General features: G+C 39.2%; 1 protein-coding gene across 18 annotated transcripts in view; it reads right to left on the reverse strand.

Annotated features, from left to right (window-relative positions):
* The window catches only part of kcnt1b (potassium sodium-activated channel subfamily T member 1b), a 79,762-nt gene that overhangs the window by 53,629 nt on the left and 7,534 nt on the right, over nucleotides 1-18,599 (reverse strand). For 12 of the 18 annotated variants that reach the window (XM_085295238.1, XM_085295252.1, XM_085295241.1 and 9 more), the window contains exon 4: nucleotides 556-594. The exons of 4 other annotated variants lie outside the window; for them this stretch is intronic. In XM_085295238.1, coding sequence (XP_085151364.1) covers nucleotides 556-594 — 39 coding nt within the window. Of the gene's footprint in view, nucleotides 1-555; nucleotides 595-7,824; nucleotides 8,368-18,599 lie in introns of those variants that run through there. 2 more of the 18 variants (XM_085295246.1, XM_085295248.1) reach the window with 2 other exon arrangements.

Consider the following 18,599-nt stretch of genomic DNA (forward strand, 5'->3'; position numbering starts at 1 on the left):
AGTCGGTCTAAAAGATGATAAACATTTCAATGATTTTCAACTCACCAACATGCACATTATATGGTAAGTAAGGCATGAATCATTTCCATGTTAGTGTTTTCAGCCCCCATTTCAACAATATTTAGCTCTTTGTTTTTCTAGGAATTCTGTCATATTTGCTCACACAGTTGCATGTTTCAAGCCCACAAATGGACATTGACAACACTGAAGTGGTGAAGCCTGGCGTGCACATTCAGTTGAAAAACAAATACACCAGCATTTACTTTATTGAAAGCTACCTTTCCAACATTTACAGTGGTATGATCAAATGTGGCCAGTTTCCATAAATGGACCAAACATCTTTTCCACAACAACTGTTGAAAAGGTAGCCAAAGAATGACCTTTCTGCATCATCTACCAACTTTGCAACTTATCACAGTAATGGCATTATGTTTACACATGGTGTAGGCAAAATCCAGTGAAAAGTGCTTTATGCATATGCTTTGGTGCTCGCAGTCCAGTTATCACTGCAGACACAATCCATGCCATGCAAGCATGATGCTGCCAGAGACTTACTGGGCATTGGTTGAGTCCATACTGTACTCCTCCTGATACCTGGACGCAGCACACACGGACACAGATAGGTACAGGTTAGGAGAGAGTGGGGTCAAGAAAGCAGGAAAGGGAAGGAAAGGATGAAAAGCAAGAAAAGGATGCCACTGCAATGTAGTTTCATTACTTGCATCTTAGTTATAATGGAGCCAAATTTAAACTTCAGAGAGAATTTTAAATCAGTTGTGCAGCAAGAAAGGCCAAAGTGGAATGTGACAATATGTTAGTGAAATTCCTAAAGGAATTCTACCTAAGGCATATAAAATAAACAGGTTAACCAAATACTATATTTGAGTGGCTGTTTCTTACTGCAAGACTTTTCCACCAGGTTTCATTAAGTCACCATTAAACTTCACATGCAAGTAAATATAAACATTTACAGTGGATACTGGTTATATCTGAGGTTAACGTGACATAAAAAAGCATTAAGTTAACCATAAGAACAGATGGAACACTTAACGCAAACCACAGGGAGTCAGTGTACACATCCTCAGGGTCAGTCTCAAAGTTGCCATATTGAGATGACCGTTAAAAGAAGGGAAGTATGTAACACTGAGGGAGGTGACAAACAGAGACATACCCAGATAATTTCACTCACTAACAAATGAATAGATCTGAGGCGCAAAGGGTCACAGGTTAAATGTACAATTTGATTTGAAGCAGAAGAAGTAGTCTTACGTCGATTATTTTCTTACATTCTTCTTACTGAGGCTGAAAGTTGTAGTATTTTATATAATATAGTGTGCATTTTTGTCTGACAACAAATCAAAACGTATGAGTTTTTAAATGGGATTTTTCTTTTATACTGTAATACATAACGTCACAGATTCAAAAATGGAAACAACATGAACACAGTAATTACACAGGTACAAATTTCATGGAAAAAAAAAAATCTTGTCTGGGGTCTTGTCTGAGTCAAAAGGCCATTCATGGGGCAGACTTTTATTACACAGATTTTTCTCATTTTAATACCAGTGATTCTTCTTTTGTACACTGCTTTCATTTGGTATATATTCAGAGTATCACTTTGGGATTAGGACATTACTTTCCTTTGTTTTAAAGTGAGAAAATATACCTTAGCTTTGTGTGAGAGAAAAATAAATGTGATATTCTGTCTTCGTACTTATGAACTTGAGGTAAAAGTAAATATAGAAGAAATCACAGCACAGCCCTTTCCTTTAACTCTTGTAAACGGTATGTATACATACTATATGTATACTATATTCAGTCAGGTAACACCACATGTTCAGCTGCCCCCACTCCACCCTTAAGTATTCACTATGACCTATGAAAATATCCCAATAACCCCCAAAAACTCAAAAAAAATTTGAATTTACTGTTAATCTAGTAAGTAAGCTGCTTCAGTGTCTGGAGTATATTTAAAAATATTCCATATCAATTTTGGGGAAAAGTGAATGGACAAAGGGTGGGTTGAATTGTCTTTGAAATCTCTACATGAACAAGGTCTTTATATCAGTCAAACCTATAAAAAAAGAGGTGGTGGAGGAATATGTGTTGAAAATAAAGACTGCAGAGCTGAGAGGTTTGCGTTGAGAAGATTGTCAAAACTCTAAATGGACTAATGGACTGTCCATTCCACTCAGGAAATAGAGAGGTCACAAGGGAGGACTTTGCCATTTCAGTAATTAATCAAGCACGTTTTACCATCTCAACAATGGCTCTCACTTCCAACATGCCAGTGAAAATGGGTTTCATTCTAATTTCCAAAGATCAGTGTCCATGTACACTCATTTATCTGCAACTTTCTTCTAATGGCTCAATATCCTGAAACTAGGGCTGCACGATTAATCGTTAGAAAATTGCGATCTCAATTCATACTTATGTGCGATCTCATTTCCAAATGACAATGATTAAAAAAAAAAAAAAAAAGACGACGATTGTACCGCATTTTGATCCGGGACGTAATCTGCATGAAAACAAGCGCTCACTCTTCCTGCTCAACAAATGACAAGGGCGGAGCCTTATACCACGTGATACAGAAGCTGGCTGCTAAAATTGGCAGGGGAAAAAACCCCGTCAACCACCCAAACATCAATAACGGGAACCTTATACAGCGCTTCCCTATACCCGTCGAACTCCCGCAGGCACAAAGAAATTACGGAGGCTATTACTTATCACCTGAACAAAGATATGGCTCCCATCAACACTGTGCAAAACGAGGGATTTAGGAAAATGATCAACACCCTAGACAAACGCTACACAGTGCCGTCCCGCAACTATTTTTCTATTGTTGCACTACCTGCTCTATACACGCAGCGTCGAGCAACGGTGGAGATGGAATTTCAAGCAGTACAACGTTTTGCGGCAACGACATAATGTGAGACATTTGTTGTTTTTATGTTTATTTATTGTTTTTATGTTCAGTCTCACCTGAAGTTGATGTGCAGTTAATAAGTGCAATAAATATTTATACTGGAAAAGAAAATCGTGAGAGAATCGTGATCTCAATTCTAAGCAAAAAAATCGTGATTCTCATTTTACGCAAAATCGTGCAGCCCTACCTGAAACCAAGCAATTCTTTCTTCAAGTAATCTAGAATGATGTTAAAAACATTTCTACAACCTTAAATGATTAATAACATCACATTTTCCACTTCTGAAAGACAGATTCAATTCAGTAAATTCACTTTGAGAATTTAGCACACACAGAACTTTAAGATAAAAAAAAAAAATGTGGACTGCTGGACATTTTTGGGAAATTTCTGAACCATACGAAACACACTGAACCAGGTTTGCAATGCAACACTTTACTAATTTTCTAACAGTTTTATTAGTATATTATCATTGCTTATTACTACATTTCAGCAGTTTGAGATGTTAATTCAGAGTTAAACCAATGAGCAAATGATTAGTCGGCTTATATAAGAGATAATGTACATAAAAACAGGACCATCACTGCTCTGCTGTGATCCCGCTAGTGATTTGGTGGATATTTCACAGCACTTTACTGGTCAATAAAGATGCTATCTGGCTACTAAGAGCTTAAACAATTTAGAGGCTAAAATGAATGGAGACTAGCTTACAACAGATACACTGCATGCAGAGTCTAATCTGTCCCGTTTTCAATTATAATTCAGACGTTATTAGATTATGTCATTAACGTCATGCCTTAGTATACTTAAGATCAAATAATTACAGTAAAGAACAACTTGATTCTCACCTCTTTGGAGCAGATCTGGAGCGAAGGTGTGAGCGGAGGTACTGAGTTATGTGCAACATGACCAGCACTTTCAACGTATGTTTTCCAGTAACATTCAGCTGTGAGAGCTACAGAGATAATGTGGGAGGGCTTCATGCACTTATACTTTATGACTGCAGAAATTACAAAGGCAAATGGGAAGTGTAGTTTTCAGTCTGGTAGCTTGCCATACTGTTCTCCACACATCCCAGAAGCAACTCAAGAGACTCACACTGCAGCATCTCCATTTCATACAGTAATCCTAGACTGAAGTTTAGATGGTAAAGATACTAAATGGTCAAAATGCCCTTAGTCGCACCTTCCCCAAGTCAACTCCCATTACCTTTACCTAATGTTATTCCCCTGCTCCCTCATCACATTTTCTGTCTGTATTCACAGAAAAAGCTAACAGCAAAAGTATCATTCTGGTATATAATATATACTATTCTTCCACTTTAAATCTTGAAAACTGGAGTAACAAAATGAATGAAGGGAGGTTATATGCTTTGCAACAGTGTCAAATATTACTTAGCATAAGTTACTACTTAGAGCAGGTACAGTAAAGAATTATTACCTATAATATCTCTGCTGATGCAATAATAAACATCACAAAGACAAACCTTATCACATATTACATATATACTGTGGAATTTGTCCCTTTTATATCTTTGGGATTATTGGGTCTAATCGAACAGCAGTTTTGTGGCCGTATTGAGTTTTCTACTTAATCCTACTATAAAAGCTACTTTCGGCTACTCCCCTGCCAGACGGGGTCAGCACAGCAGCTAGCTCTGCATTTTTGATTTAGCCTGGTTGTCCTCCCTGACAAAACATCAATGGTGATTTGTTTGTTTGACTGTAACTGAACCAACGACCTTCTACTTGCCCAGCATTTTTGCACAAATTTAATAATTTAAAGTCAACTTTGATGCTTTAATACTGAAGAGGTAATATTAAGTGTACAAGGATACAAGTACACAAGTAGTTTGCTAACTTGGCTAAAAAAGCAGAAGCCCTCTGGACTGACAGACGTGAGCTTCGTGAAAGGCTCTGCGTTGCTGAAATGTCAAATGGGATAAAGCCTACGCTGCACATCAGTCACTCTGCCTTTTATCAAGTTCTTACGCAGCTGACCTAAAAAATTCAAATCATCCTTTGCAATATCCTGGTCCATTCTTAGTGAGAATATACAGTGCATAATAGTGCCTCAGCAAGGCAGACCAAATGCTCGATTTGCAAACACATTTTTCACTGCGAGGACAAAGTGGTGGAGAAGATGGACGAAGCCAAAATAAATCTGCATGTGTTTATCAGTTCTGACCACATCCCGCGTTTAAAAGATGATCCTTCTCTCTCTGTTATTGAAAATCCTCCAAGACTTAATTAGTCTCTCACTGCCTGCAATATTAAGATGTCAATAACGGCCAGAGAATCGATATAAACAAACATAGAGGTGTTGTAAATTATGCCAAAATAGATGAATTCCCTATAGACCGTGCTATACGATGGACCAGATTATTGATTCTTTTACTCTCTCCGCATCCTTTCATTCCTGAGCCAGCTGGACAGAAATCGCCCGCTGGACAGAAATCCCCGCTGACCACATTTCACAACCCAGAAAGCTCTCAGATTACAGACATCACCCTGCAAGTGACTTGGATAAATTAATACACTTTTTTTTTATCTCTGCAAAAATCTGGTCATGTAATGATTGGATGAAAATGAAGGCCAACTTTTATTAATTTATGTCCTCAATTAAGATATAAGCCCTTATCAACAAAACTCGCTACCTTGTAAACAAAGGAGATGGACCGCGCTCAGGGCAACTGGCCAATTAATGCATTAGGTTTTACAGCCAACCCGTTTGTAGATAGTGTACTAGACAACCCTTTAAACAGTCTTGGATGGCAATAAAGCAATAGTCAATATTGTTCAGTGTCTCTAAACCTATTCTTACAGTGTTCAGCTGCCAACAGACTTACTGGCTTTTGTTGGGTTTTAATTGCTCTTATGGATCTGAACTGTCACTTTGACTATATCCACCTACAGGACACCAGTAACTTCAAAAGCTTCATCTCCTCCCTCAGTGTCAAAATCACACATTATAATTTTGGCTAATTATTCACTGTCTTTGCCAGTATCATCATCATCACAAGTACTGATGTGTCATCTGTGAATAATGTTTTCATTAGTGTATATTTCTCCTATTTTTTTTGGTAGCACTGATGACTGAGCTCACCTGTTTGCATATATAGGACTTTAAACCTCTGTCTTCATTGTCTTGATCACAGCTGTAATTGCAATTTTTAGTAGACATGTTTTGTTATCTGCTCTACTGTCATGTTCACCACACTGAACATCCGTTTGAACATAACGGTTAGGATTTGACAGCTAATAAAGCTTGACAAAAAACACTGAAAAAAGGAAGACTGAAGACAAAAATCCAATATGAATCACTGGGTTTGTCCCTGTGATGTTGTGAGAGCTTTACTTTGCAAGGTAAAGTTCTTGAGAAACCAGTATGGACTATATGAATAATTGGAACTGAACGGAATCAAAAGATTGCTCCCATTTAGTGATAGCTCAAGCCTCAACTCTGATTTATGTCCACCTGAATTCTCAGGGCTTTAGACATCTCTGCCAACTCTGTAACAAACTCTGACATCCTTCCAGATCTGTCATCCAAAATCCAGTAGCTAAAGTTGAGGCGTTTGCCTCGGGGAGGCAGCTTTGCAGAGGTGTGTGTATTCTGCCCATGGTTTTAGCTGAGAAAGTGAAGGGTGGATTCTGTGGTAAAAACTGAATGTTTCTAATCTATCCTCGATATTTAATTAAAGGGGTTTGTTTTTGTTTTGTTTTTATTAAAGTTTCTAATAAACAATGTAGCCAATTATTTTAGGATTATGATTTTTTGATCCAAATGTGCTGCATTTGACATTCTTCCTGTAATCACGTTGTTTAGCTATTTCCCATGCCACTCTGTTGCTTTTGTAGCCTCAATATGGATATTAAAATCACAACCAACAGCAAATGTTCCATCATTCAGAACAGATTAAATCCCAGCAGATCTGATCAAACATGCAGATAAATATCAGTATTTCACATAAAAAGTGAGAAGAAAAATATGTGCTATAAATATTGAGAGACAGGGCACACTGCACCACCAGCATACTGGCTGTGCAGTAGTTTCTGAAGCACAGCCAAATAAGCACACTCTGTTTTCAGTCAACCCAACCTCATAACCTGCAGATAACAGTGCAAATATTAGCTTGAACAGCAGCATTTCTGCAGCTCTTGAGTTCTTTTGTCTCCGAAAGAAAAAAAAATGCATCCCTCAGTTGTTACAGGAACCACATCTAATTTGTCTATCAAATTGTAGCAGAGTAAAAGCAGATTTTATGGACTGGTGCCCGCACATTGTGAAATAACATGTAGTATTTTTATATAGGGAGGGGGTATGTGAGGAGCTCTCCTGTGGTTTGCATTTTTATTTCATCTATCAATCTAATATATATGCATTAATAATATTAAAAAAACTTAGCTCATGCAACCTGCAAAAGACTACTTCTACCCCACGCAAACTCTCAGATTCATAAAATTGTAATGGGAATGCAGCATCCACTGAATTATGTAATCCCATACACTGCAGTCATTAAATGAATCCCATTGATGCCTGGAGCAAAATGACTCACGACAGAAATGTTTGCGATCATTCAGCCATCTGTCGTGAAAGTGACTCAAAGAGTCGTACTGGTTGCCTTAATGTTTAATCCCAATGGGAAAATATAGCCTGTAGGACCCGATGCGTAACTACCGTAGTTCCCACACTACGCTGTAAATTTGTGGGAAATGTCAGTTTACAGGCGGACAGCTTTAATGGTAATGAAATATTGATTACGACTACTGTTAATTACCAGCCAAGTTATTAGGAAGACTTGATGTGCCGGTCGCTTGCAACACCGTGAGGATGCTGCGTGTGTGCAAGCGAGCTGCATTTAGAAACATGCGCCTTTGGTGCGGATCTGCGGCAGCTACCTTTGGTCGACATCGCTCCCCAAAGAGCCGATGGTCCGGAGAGGGGTGGAGGGATTGACCCAGGTGGGCTCTGGTGTTTTCTGCACATCGGTCTTGACGTCTGGGTCGATCTCCGAGGGAGAGGGCGTCAGCTTTGCGCCTGCCATGCTTCCCGAGTGTTATCTCCAGCAGATAACGGCCAATATGTTTTTTTCCTCCTGGTGTCAAAATGGGCTCAGTTAGCGACCGACACCGCCGGAAAACCGCATCCCGGTCTCACTGGTGGTGCACGAAGGAGGACGAAGACTGTCTCTCTCCCTGTCGCATCACGGGGTCCTCAGACACACTGAGGGAAGCATGAACTTGTCTCCTGTTAATCGAATCTACCTCCATCCCTGATGGAGATAAGAGGTCCCCGTGCGCGTCTGTGAGATCCTCACGTCGTCACGGTGTAGCGTCAAGAGCTCGACCAACCGGGCTTCCCAGCATGTTACATAACCAAGATGCTCAAATTTAATGACCGCCGATTACTTTTGATCAGGCCAACGTGCCCTTCATTCTTCTTCAGTCCTGTCCCGCAGTAAATCGTCCAGTCAGCTAAAACGAGCTGAAGATTTAGATGCGCCTACACCTTATTGAAACCGTTTTAATGATTAAAAACAGTGCTGAAAATAAATCAAGCTGTCCTCATCTCAACTTCACTGGAAGCTTTAGAAGTGCTATCCTTTCAGTAGCTGCAGGCAGGAGTGACGAAAAACCACATACAAATGAGCAGGTGGATAGGCAAACACTTCAGGCATGATCGTGCTGGTTTGCATGGGAACACGGGACACCTGGAGTTGACATGATATTAGTGTGAGAGTGTGCAGGTGATGAAAAAGAAACCACCAGAGTTTAAAGTTGTAAATGACAAAAAAATAGGAATTGATTTTACAAAGTCATTTTTTAAAGAAAAATATTAATTAAAAAGTGTTTTTAAGAAGCCTGAACTGTTAGAATAAAACTCAACATGTAAACATGAATTTAACCCCGAATTATATGTCCTTTGGGTTTTTTTCAAGTCTTGTAACGGAAGGAGGGCTCTCTCAGTTAGTCAGAGATAAAGGACCCATAATGTACATATTAAGTCATTCAAAGGGAAACCAACGTTGCAGCCACTGATCATTTTGTATGTAAACTGCTTAACACATACTGAACCAGGGATTAAAGATGTGAAGGTATTCTGCAATAGTTTACCTCTTTTGATTTATCTGCTCAATTACTTTATCCTGAATTTCCATACCACACCATACCAATTTTACTTGTAAAACACTTCTTAAACAACCACAGCTGATACAAAGCGATGTATACAAAAACTAACTTCATTGGTAGTCACCTCAAAAGTGGCCTTTAGACTAAAACAGGACAGGTAAAAACAGGTAAGTAGCCTTGCAAATATATTTAAACTCTGTACAGTATGGATGTTGTCATCAAAAACCCAAGTCTGATTGCCAGATTTTTCACATTTTATTTATAATTCAAATTTATGTCATCTAATAAAAACTGTCTTGCTCACTGAAAAGATTCTTTAGGCATTAATCTAGAATAGTTACATTCCTCATCTTCTGTTCATGATTACAAGCTCACAGACCTATTGTTGGTTATGTGTTTACAGTGTGGTTTATTCCTAATTTAGCCAAAGCAGCCATACATGCTGAACTCCCATTGGTAATGCATTTACAAAACACATTACACACTCCATTTGTGATGCAGATGCTGATCTCAGTTCAACCTGCAGGAAACATTTTAAATTATCTGCTTAAAGTACCCTGGGGATTAGAGAGGCTGGCTTGTGGATGACTGAACGGTTACGTCTTCAGTTTTAGTGGGATCTACACAACTACCTTAACAATCCCATCTGTAACTATAGCATACAGTCAGTTTGGATTTAAGTACAAATGAAACCAACCTTTTACAACAGCCCTTTTTCCGAAGGTAGGATTGATCGCTGGATTAGTTTATGTTCTTTTTCATATTGCACTGTTCTAAAAACATGCTGATTAAACTCTATTTTGAAGGCTGCAGTTTACGGTAGTCTTATACTTTATTGCATTTTACCAAGCTTTAGTGGGAAACAGGGTCAATAAAATTCGAGGAACACTTGTTGATATTACCCAGTACCTTTTAACAGGCTCATGTTCTCTAAAAATCAATGTGTGCATACTCGTAAAATCATAGACAATAATGCTGTCTCCGTGTACTAAAGTCATTTATCTCTGTATAAATATTTGTCAAGCAGCGCGGTGCTGCATTTCAAACTGTAAACTGATAAATGAATCATGTTGTATTATGTGACACATACTCTCGCCAAGACTGTGTTTGTGATCCAAAGTGCTGGAAAGGTAATAGCTGACCATAAGGAAACAGTCCGAAGCATAAAATGACAGTTAATGGAAAGAGAAAAGCAACAATGTATGTGGCATAAAACCAGACAGTGGATTGTAAATGAGTTCACGAGTAGCAGGAAGAAATGTACAGATTTGAGCACAGAGACACTTAGTGGTGAAATAGAGGATTGCAGACAGTGTAGCAGAGAGAGAGAGAGAGAGAGAGCGCTTTCATGTATTTTACAGTATATCTAACCACACAGATGGCAGTATAGTCCTGGGTTTTATCTCATGTGAGGCTGCAGTAACGAACATCTTTGAACGAGCTGTTCAACCCTTGCAGTTACTTCAGGTGAAGCCCAGACCCAACTCAGGGTTAAAAACGAGATTTAATGAAGCACAAAAGAAGTCGAACGAGTGCCATTGTTCACACTGGATATTTGCATTAATTACATTAGTGGGTAGCACAATGCAGGGATATAACAAACATGTTAAGAGAGGAGTGAAGCCTGCTGGTTGGCTATAGCTGGCACAGCCTTCCACTTAGAAATGCTTGGCAGAAGAACTAAACACAATTATGCAAGATGAGTAACTTCCAGCTGCGAAGATGAAAGGAAAAAGACATTTCTTTTAAAAAAGAAACAGGGTTTTGGGGGCAGAGCTGATGTATGCAACATCATGCTGTGCCATAGTGCTACTGCTGTCACTGTTGAGCTGTATAGCTGGATGCACAACTGCAGCTAATTTATTTGTTTAGAAATGGACACTGATATAGTGGGATTTTTTTTTTTAAAAGCAGTCACCTGACAGCAACATTTATTTGCACTTAATGTTTTGAAAGTGGTAAAAGCTTGTTAGACTGAACCAAAGCTGCTGGTGGGCCTAATAAGTCTCCCTTTAAATCTCCGTGATCACTGGGGTCGCCTCAGCATCGTGCTTCGTGCTGCAGATGAGAGTTGAGAGCTGTGATAATGCTTCCTCTGTCAAAACATATTAACGCAGTGAGCTAGCACTGCTGTGGGTGAGCTGTCTCCCTGTGCTCAGTATAGCCAAAGAGGAGGAAGAAGTCTAGCCAATTCCACTGGCAGGCTTACACACAAGAGTGTACACATGCATCTGAGCACTGCAAACGGGGATCCTACTGCTTGCTAACTGCAAACTTGCCAGAGGCTGTTTGGTGCGGAAAAGGTTCAACAACCATTTATCAGTCATAACCTTATGTTCTCTTCCAAAAATGAAGATGACTGTGGAACTTTACTTGAGTAGAATGAGTATGCCAGAGCGCTTGATTCATCCATAATAATAATAATTAGAAGAAACACGCCATCAACTCTTCAAAATGTCAGTTGAGCTGTTAAGTTATTTATGAACAGAGAAAACTCGCTAAAGTAATAAGAAACACTACTTCAGTTTGTGCAACATGTATTTACACCACAACCATCTCGGTAAACTCCTGAATATTTTCCCCCCGATATAAATACGTTTGAAACCTTTTCTGGCACTTTCGTTAAGCCACATTAATGGCAAACAAATCGACAGTTCCATGAATAAAACAGCTGCTCCCAGCATGACGCTGTACCAAAAATGAGTGGCACGGTTCTCTTCATTTGCCTTACATGAAAGCATCCACTATATACTCCAGTTAGTTTACCTAGATACTCGTTTACTAAATGAACAGCTGAATCATGTAATAATTCAAAAACATACCTGCAATTTTCATTTCACTTACAATAAAATTACTGTTCAGTCTATATAGTACTGATCACTCAGTGTAAACAACCTGAAGGAACATACAAGCATAAAGAACTTTAATGATGCATTTAAATTAACACACAGTTTAGTTAATAGTTTGCACAGTTTGAAAAAGAAAATCTGTTAAAACAAGAAAGTGCACCACTTTATCTTATTTAGCCTTTAAGACCATCACACATCAATTGCAGATTTCAGAAGCTTATACCACAGAACTTCTATGTCAACAGTTTACTAACACAGCACATGTCTGCTCATGAGCAAGCAATGCTGCTACATTAACACTCATGTACAAGACAGGAAAGTGAATCCAGGACAGACTGAATATAAAGGAACAGAGAAAATTGCTATAATGCTATGATGTGAGGTGCTGTAGACAGGAGATGAAAAAGTCATCAGGTGATTGGCAGGCAGATGAATTACTTGAAAGGGCTGCCACTGGGCTCTTTCCTAAAATACTGCTGCACATTCATGATCAGTGAACCATAGCAGCTTTATTGATTATAAAACATTTACCTGATTGCCTTTAGGCAGGAGAACCAGATAATCACAGCAGCACACATGAAATCACCCTACAACACAGCTATACAACAGCAACTTAAGATAGATTTATAAGTGATAATTAGTGTTAAAGCTTATTATACTCAAGGGAAAAAGCAGTTGTTGTAACATTTAAGAAAAACATGGGAACGCTTTCAAATTCAAAGCCAGTTTTAGTATTTAGGTTTTGCAGTTTTGCTAGACCCTTTGAACTAGTGGGTAGAAATGTGGTTGGCCATTGCTAAATAATCCACTATGTGGAGCTGTACTTGCATCCTCAATACCGGAGCTCCCTGGTCTATGTTTACAAGCTCAACCAAGTACTTCCATCATTGCTTTTGCTTATTAAAGTCTGACAAGCCAAGTCCACTGATGCTAATTAAGTTGGCAAGACAAAGCACGAGAGCTAAATGGCAAATGCACCAGAGATTTCAAGGCTCAAAGATGCAGTGGCCCAGAAGAGAAACAAATTCTGAGGGGGTAAATGAAATCTTAATTCTTCTCAAGCACCACCTTCAATAATTCTCCCTTTGCAGTCTTTCTCTAATTGCACGTCCCACTTGAGCTATCCCTCTGAGACTATGCACTCAGACACTGTGATGTTCCAAATGATTTCATATAAAGACTAATAAAACCTTTTATGAGAGCTGCATGCTCATTCCTTTCTGCTTAAGCAGGTCGTGTCATTTTCACTAATACCTCCACTGCGCTGATGGGAAATAAATCTGGCTAGAAATCGTCGAAACAGAGCTCCCTACAAATTGGGCTTTTTAGCAATGCAACGCTTCGACAGACTCATTTCCACCATTTCCGCTCACTGGCTGAACAAATCCTTAGAGAAACTTGTCTCAAAATAGACAGAAATTGGACAACATGCTTGGGTTCTGCACTTCATTGTGACAATAACAACAACTCTTAAACTCACAGCATGTCAAGAAAAACACAGCCACTCCGCAGCTAATGAGAACAAGTCTGCCGTCCTTAAGTGTCGCCTACCCACTCTGCGCTGATTGCAATGACTAATGCCACCTATGGTCTTAATTTCAAGCTCTGTTTGCTAAGCGGAAATGCACATGTCACCAGTAACAACACACACACACACATTTTGAAGCACATCAGACTTTTAAGTGAGATGACGTCTGGAAGTCATCAGGTCGAAATTGGCGATGCAAAATGTCTCATGGTATTCAAGTTGCCGTTTCTCCTTTATCATTACATACTAATAATTTGGACAGCATGGAAACTAGGGACACAAACAGGCGATAGCTTAATTACAATGCTTGCCACAGCAAATGAAACGACAGCTGTCATTTGTTGCTATCAACAAAAATTTGGAAAATGCTGCTATATGTAACTGCTTATTAGCTACATATAATCATATAATCAAATGAAAAACTAGTGGAGGAAATGAGACTTCATATACAGTGTTTTGACATACATACAGCAGTTTGAGTCAGGTCACTGTAGTCATAAACACTTTGTGGTGGCAGAAACCAGTGAGTACCCCTGGAAATGTTCAAGAAGGAAACTGTTATAGAACACTATTACTGAAATGCTGAGATTTAAGACAGAAAACCAATAAACAGACCAGACTAAAGGAATTGTAAACACACTTGAGACAAAGTAGGTGATGTATACATGATTCAACTACAGAGTTACATGTCAGTAGAGTTAAGGAATATATTTAGTGAATAAATGAGTCACATGGTGATATTCTGTGACATTACATTTAATGTATACTAATTTATACTAATTTTATTTATACTATTATACTATGAAGTAACTTATTTTTTATCACTGTGGTTACAACGTGATGACCGAATATCCAAGGATCCTAAAAAGTCCAGACTTTGTTCCCTCATTCTTCAATTATTCAAGCTACAGTCAGTGTATAGAGGCTCCTGCAGTGAATAATTAGACTTGTTTATCATCGCCCACATATTGTACAGCTGCATTTTATGTCCTTGCCTGTAGCTATAGGTACTACATAAGTTTTTTATGCAAAGACCAATCAACAAATCTTGGTATATGTCCTGGAGAGGAATGCAAAGTACAAAAATGTATTTTGTTTAATATACACATGTAAACAAATAAAAGCTCTTAGGGTCCTGTTGATCTTGTATACTAGGCTTTCCAGGATCCATGTTTGAGGCATTGAGTCATAGGCTTTCTTGTATTTAATCAGGCAGTGCACAGGTTGGTGAGCTTGATCTTGCAGTCTTGGGCAACAGCTCTGTCTACAAATAGCTGGTGTTTTCCCGCTCTGGTACACTGCTAATTCCTTTTTGTGCCCAGCTAATGTATTGAGCCATGTGCCTGTTCTTCTTAGCCGCTATGATGCCTGACAGGAACTTCCATGTGATAGTAAGGCAGGTTATAGCGGCCGGTAGTTGAATGGGTCCCTTCTGGGAGTCTACTAGACACTAAGCATTGCTGTCCTTCTTCCATATCCGCAACCATTATTGCTCCTTGTCCAGCATTGGCGGGGCTGTTCTCATATTATTCCCCTTCCACTGAGAGTACACTTCTCTTACCTCTCTAGTAAACCTCTTCAACCAGCTGATGAAAGCTGTGAGTCTTTGTCTGGCAGTCTTCAGGTAACGGGCAGCTTGGTGTTTCTTTATCGCACTTTTCTGCAGCTCCGATAGTTGGCTAACATCCCCCCGTGCTATCTTGATCTTGGCCTCTAGTCTCTTTCTCCATGGACGGCACTGTTCATCTTATCTACTGGCTGTTCATCTTATAGCCAAGCATCTCAGAAATCACAGGCGCTGTGGTGTAGATCAGCTGGTTGGTTTCATTGATGGTCACAGTAAGGATTGTCTGCAATGCTACATTCACATCTTCTAGTAGACCTACAGATGGTACTTCACTTAGGGTTTGCTTGTAAAAGTTGTGACTAGCTGTGTGTTTTTCAGGGTATAGCTAGATCAAGTCAAATATAACCATATATCACTTTCTGTTTGGCTTCTTTAAAAAATAAGTCATAATTATTTGCAAATATTAAGCATAAAGCATTAGCTGTTTTATTTAAAAGAAAAAGTCAACATCAGTAACTTTGCATCAAATGTAAATGTACAACAAAAACTTCTCTGTGTGTGCTTGTTACATAAGATAATAAGTGACAAATGTATAAAGACATCAGTATAAGGACAAGTTTTTCCATTTCTGCCCCCTATATATGATGAAATGAATTTGCTGCATGCATTTAAATGGCATTCAAGTTGTTCACTAACAAAAGGCATCATTGTGTGCACGTTGCACCTGGTATTATCTGATTATATCTAGCTGGACCAATCCATCCTCATCTTTACAGTTTGACTCATCACTTTCCCTCTGGTCCTTTGTCTTTCTTCTTTCCTCCATCCCATTTACTCGTTCCAACACGTTCCCTTCCTTTGAGTTTTTGTGCTCCTTCTGCTCATCATATTCCCCTTTCGCTTTGTTCTGTATCTTATCCTCCTCCTAAACTCGGTCCGATTGAAATCATTCAGGCATCAAATCCCAATAGCCACTTCTGCCACAGAATCAGTGCAAACAAACAGCTGCTGCCAGTATCAGTGCACAATTATTGTCTCAGGATGTGTAATTCTGCATGGAGTTTGGTTTTGCAGTATTTATATGGTCAAAACAAAACCATGTTGAGTCAAAGTGTGTCCAACTCCACTTCACAAAACATGACATTTTTGATTGACCAGAAACATACAGCCTGGTGTCTTGGAAAAATCTAACAACTGAGGTTTATGAAATAATTCAGAATTATAAATGGCAATATGAATGAATGAGTCTAATCTGAGACCAGCTGTTCCTTGACAGCAGATCACAAGTCAGTATTAGATCACCACTGCAAGTGGCTCTATTTGACTCACAAGGATGTGTCGAGTTGATAAGGTGACCGATTAACACTCACCCTGTCAGCTTCACACCCAGGGGACCCTGCCTTGATAAGAGGCCAGAAGAAAAAAAACACAAAAACACAAAAAAGACCACAGAGATAAGACAGATTCAACTAATTTTCTTCTGCTCTGTTTTTAACTCTATTGGCATTTGTACATGAATTTGGTGGGCTGTTTCCATTTCTGACTTTGATTGAGGTTAGCTGGCTGACAGACTGAGGAATAAACCCACATACACACACTCAGATATATAATCAGACATTGACAGGTCCATACACCAGCGTGCCCACACTCAGGGCACATACACGAACACCTGTTTAGTGCATGCACACACACACACATACACACACACACAAATTGCTCGACTTCAGTGTGAATGCTGCTCTTCAGCGCCCACACAACCAAGTCGTCATTATGGCCCTCTGAAACCCAACCCTGGAGATAATGACAGCCCAGGAGGGAGATTACCCCCCTCCTCCCCACACAGGCATCTACACTGTACGCCCACATCCACACTACAGACACAGAGATGAGTGGAAATAAAGGGAAACACTTACATAGACAGCACAGAAGGGCTTAATACTGTTGCACTGTCGCACATTGAACAATTTGCATTTGCGTACAAACAGAAAAACAGCAAAGAATACATTCACAGTGACACTCGGGCACTTCTCCACAATAAATGAGTTCACATCCAGGCACAAAAAAAGTACGGTTTTAGTATCTGGCTTTTGTCTCCCCCCAGTCCTTTGCAAATCTAAAACACGACTACAACAAAGCAGGTTCCAGTAAACATGAGCAAGTTGAGCAATCTCATCTAAATTATGCCAATAAAAGTGAGTAGCAATAACTCTACATGCATGAGAGAACACCGTCTAACCAAAAAGCCATTTTTGTGGATTAAAACTTAGAATGGTTTGCAAGATAGTAATCACTGTAGAAGATAACACAAAAACGAAACAGATTACTAATATGTTTTGTTTTTGGCGATAAGGCCATAAGCAGTGAATGGCCTTATCGCCATTATTTTATTAATATTTCATTCACTTTGCAACAAACTGCCCCCTCCCCTTTTATGTGCTTCTGATAACCCGGTGCCTTGGTGGACTCCCTTAATGATGTATCTTTATTTGGTGCGTTATCTCTGCAACCCACTGCCTTTAACTCTAAAAGCACATCATGACAAATGAAAGAAAAACAGATCAGAAGGTCATCAGGGCAGCAAGGTGCTGATTCCTCCCTCTGGGAGGTAATTTGTTTTCAGACTTCAGACTTCACAAAGGTTCAGCACAGGAAATAGTCAACATCTCAACCCATGAGCATGCAGAAGATCATCAAGCTAGAAAAAGCATGTCCCCAAGGCAAAGTGACATCATCTGTTTGAATTTCCACTCCAGAGATCAGAAAATAGGGATTACTCTGCACTGGCATAAGGCAGTATCAATAGCAGTGTACTTTTTGGTGCTTTTCCTATTGATTTCCTGTGTATATGTACATGTGTATCTATGTATTTTACAGCTGTTGTTTGGATTTGGTTATCCTCTGTTTTTCTTGGCAGGATTTGTGAATTACGTGGCTCTGTGGAAACACCAAGAATGTGCATGCATATGTACACACACACTAAGGCATACATGTGCTGGTAGCTAAGCAACAAGCTCTAATTACCTTCTGCAATTCAATAATGTTCAGCAAAACATTCATTTGCAGGGGAACAGTCTTAAGATACATGACACAGAACCCATACGGGACAAAAGATAAGAGATATGTTACCTAATGACTATATTGCCATGTATATTTTCCATGCATTTCCACTGTTAAACATACAGCGAGATATATTATACACAAGTTGTGCATTATCTCACTTTCACTCAAACGACTTGTTTGTCAACATTAAATGGCTAATGCAGTAAAAGGGAAACCTTTGCGCACTCTGGGAAAGCACACAGGAACAATAAACATGTGTGCGTGTAGTGGGGGGTGGGTTGTGGGGGTGGGTTGTGGGGATTGTGTATTTTTCTGCTGCTCTAAATGTTATCTGTAGACACATGCCTTGCATTTCTCTCTAAAAACATAGTGATGGCGTTTAACTGATAGGATCCCCAGTGACACTAGGCAGATGAACAAAGAAATAAAATGATAGGTAGTGGTATACCAAAGCATTTGCAAGTTATCTATTCCAATTCATTAATTAAGACTTGGTCTGGCTCATTGTGAGCAAACATCAGTTATTGAAATCGTATAAACC

The sequence above is a fragment of the Mchenga conophoros genome, linkage group LG12, assembly GCF_057382185.1.
Source record: "Mchenga conophoros isolate Kocher_MC1m ecotype Shallow Benthic linkage group LG12, M_conophoros_male_GT1.1, whole genome shotgun sequence".
NCBI classification, from domain to species: Eukaryota; Metazoa; Chordata; class Actinopteri; order Cichliformes; family Cichlidae; genus Mchenga; species Mchenga conophoros.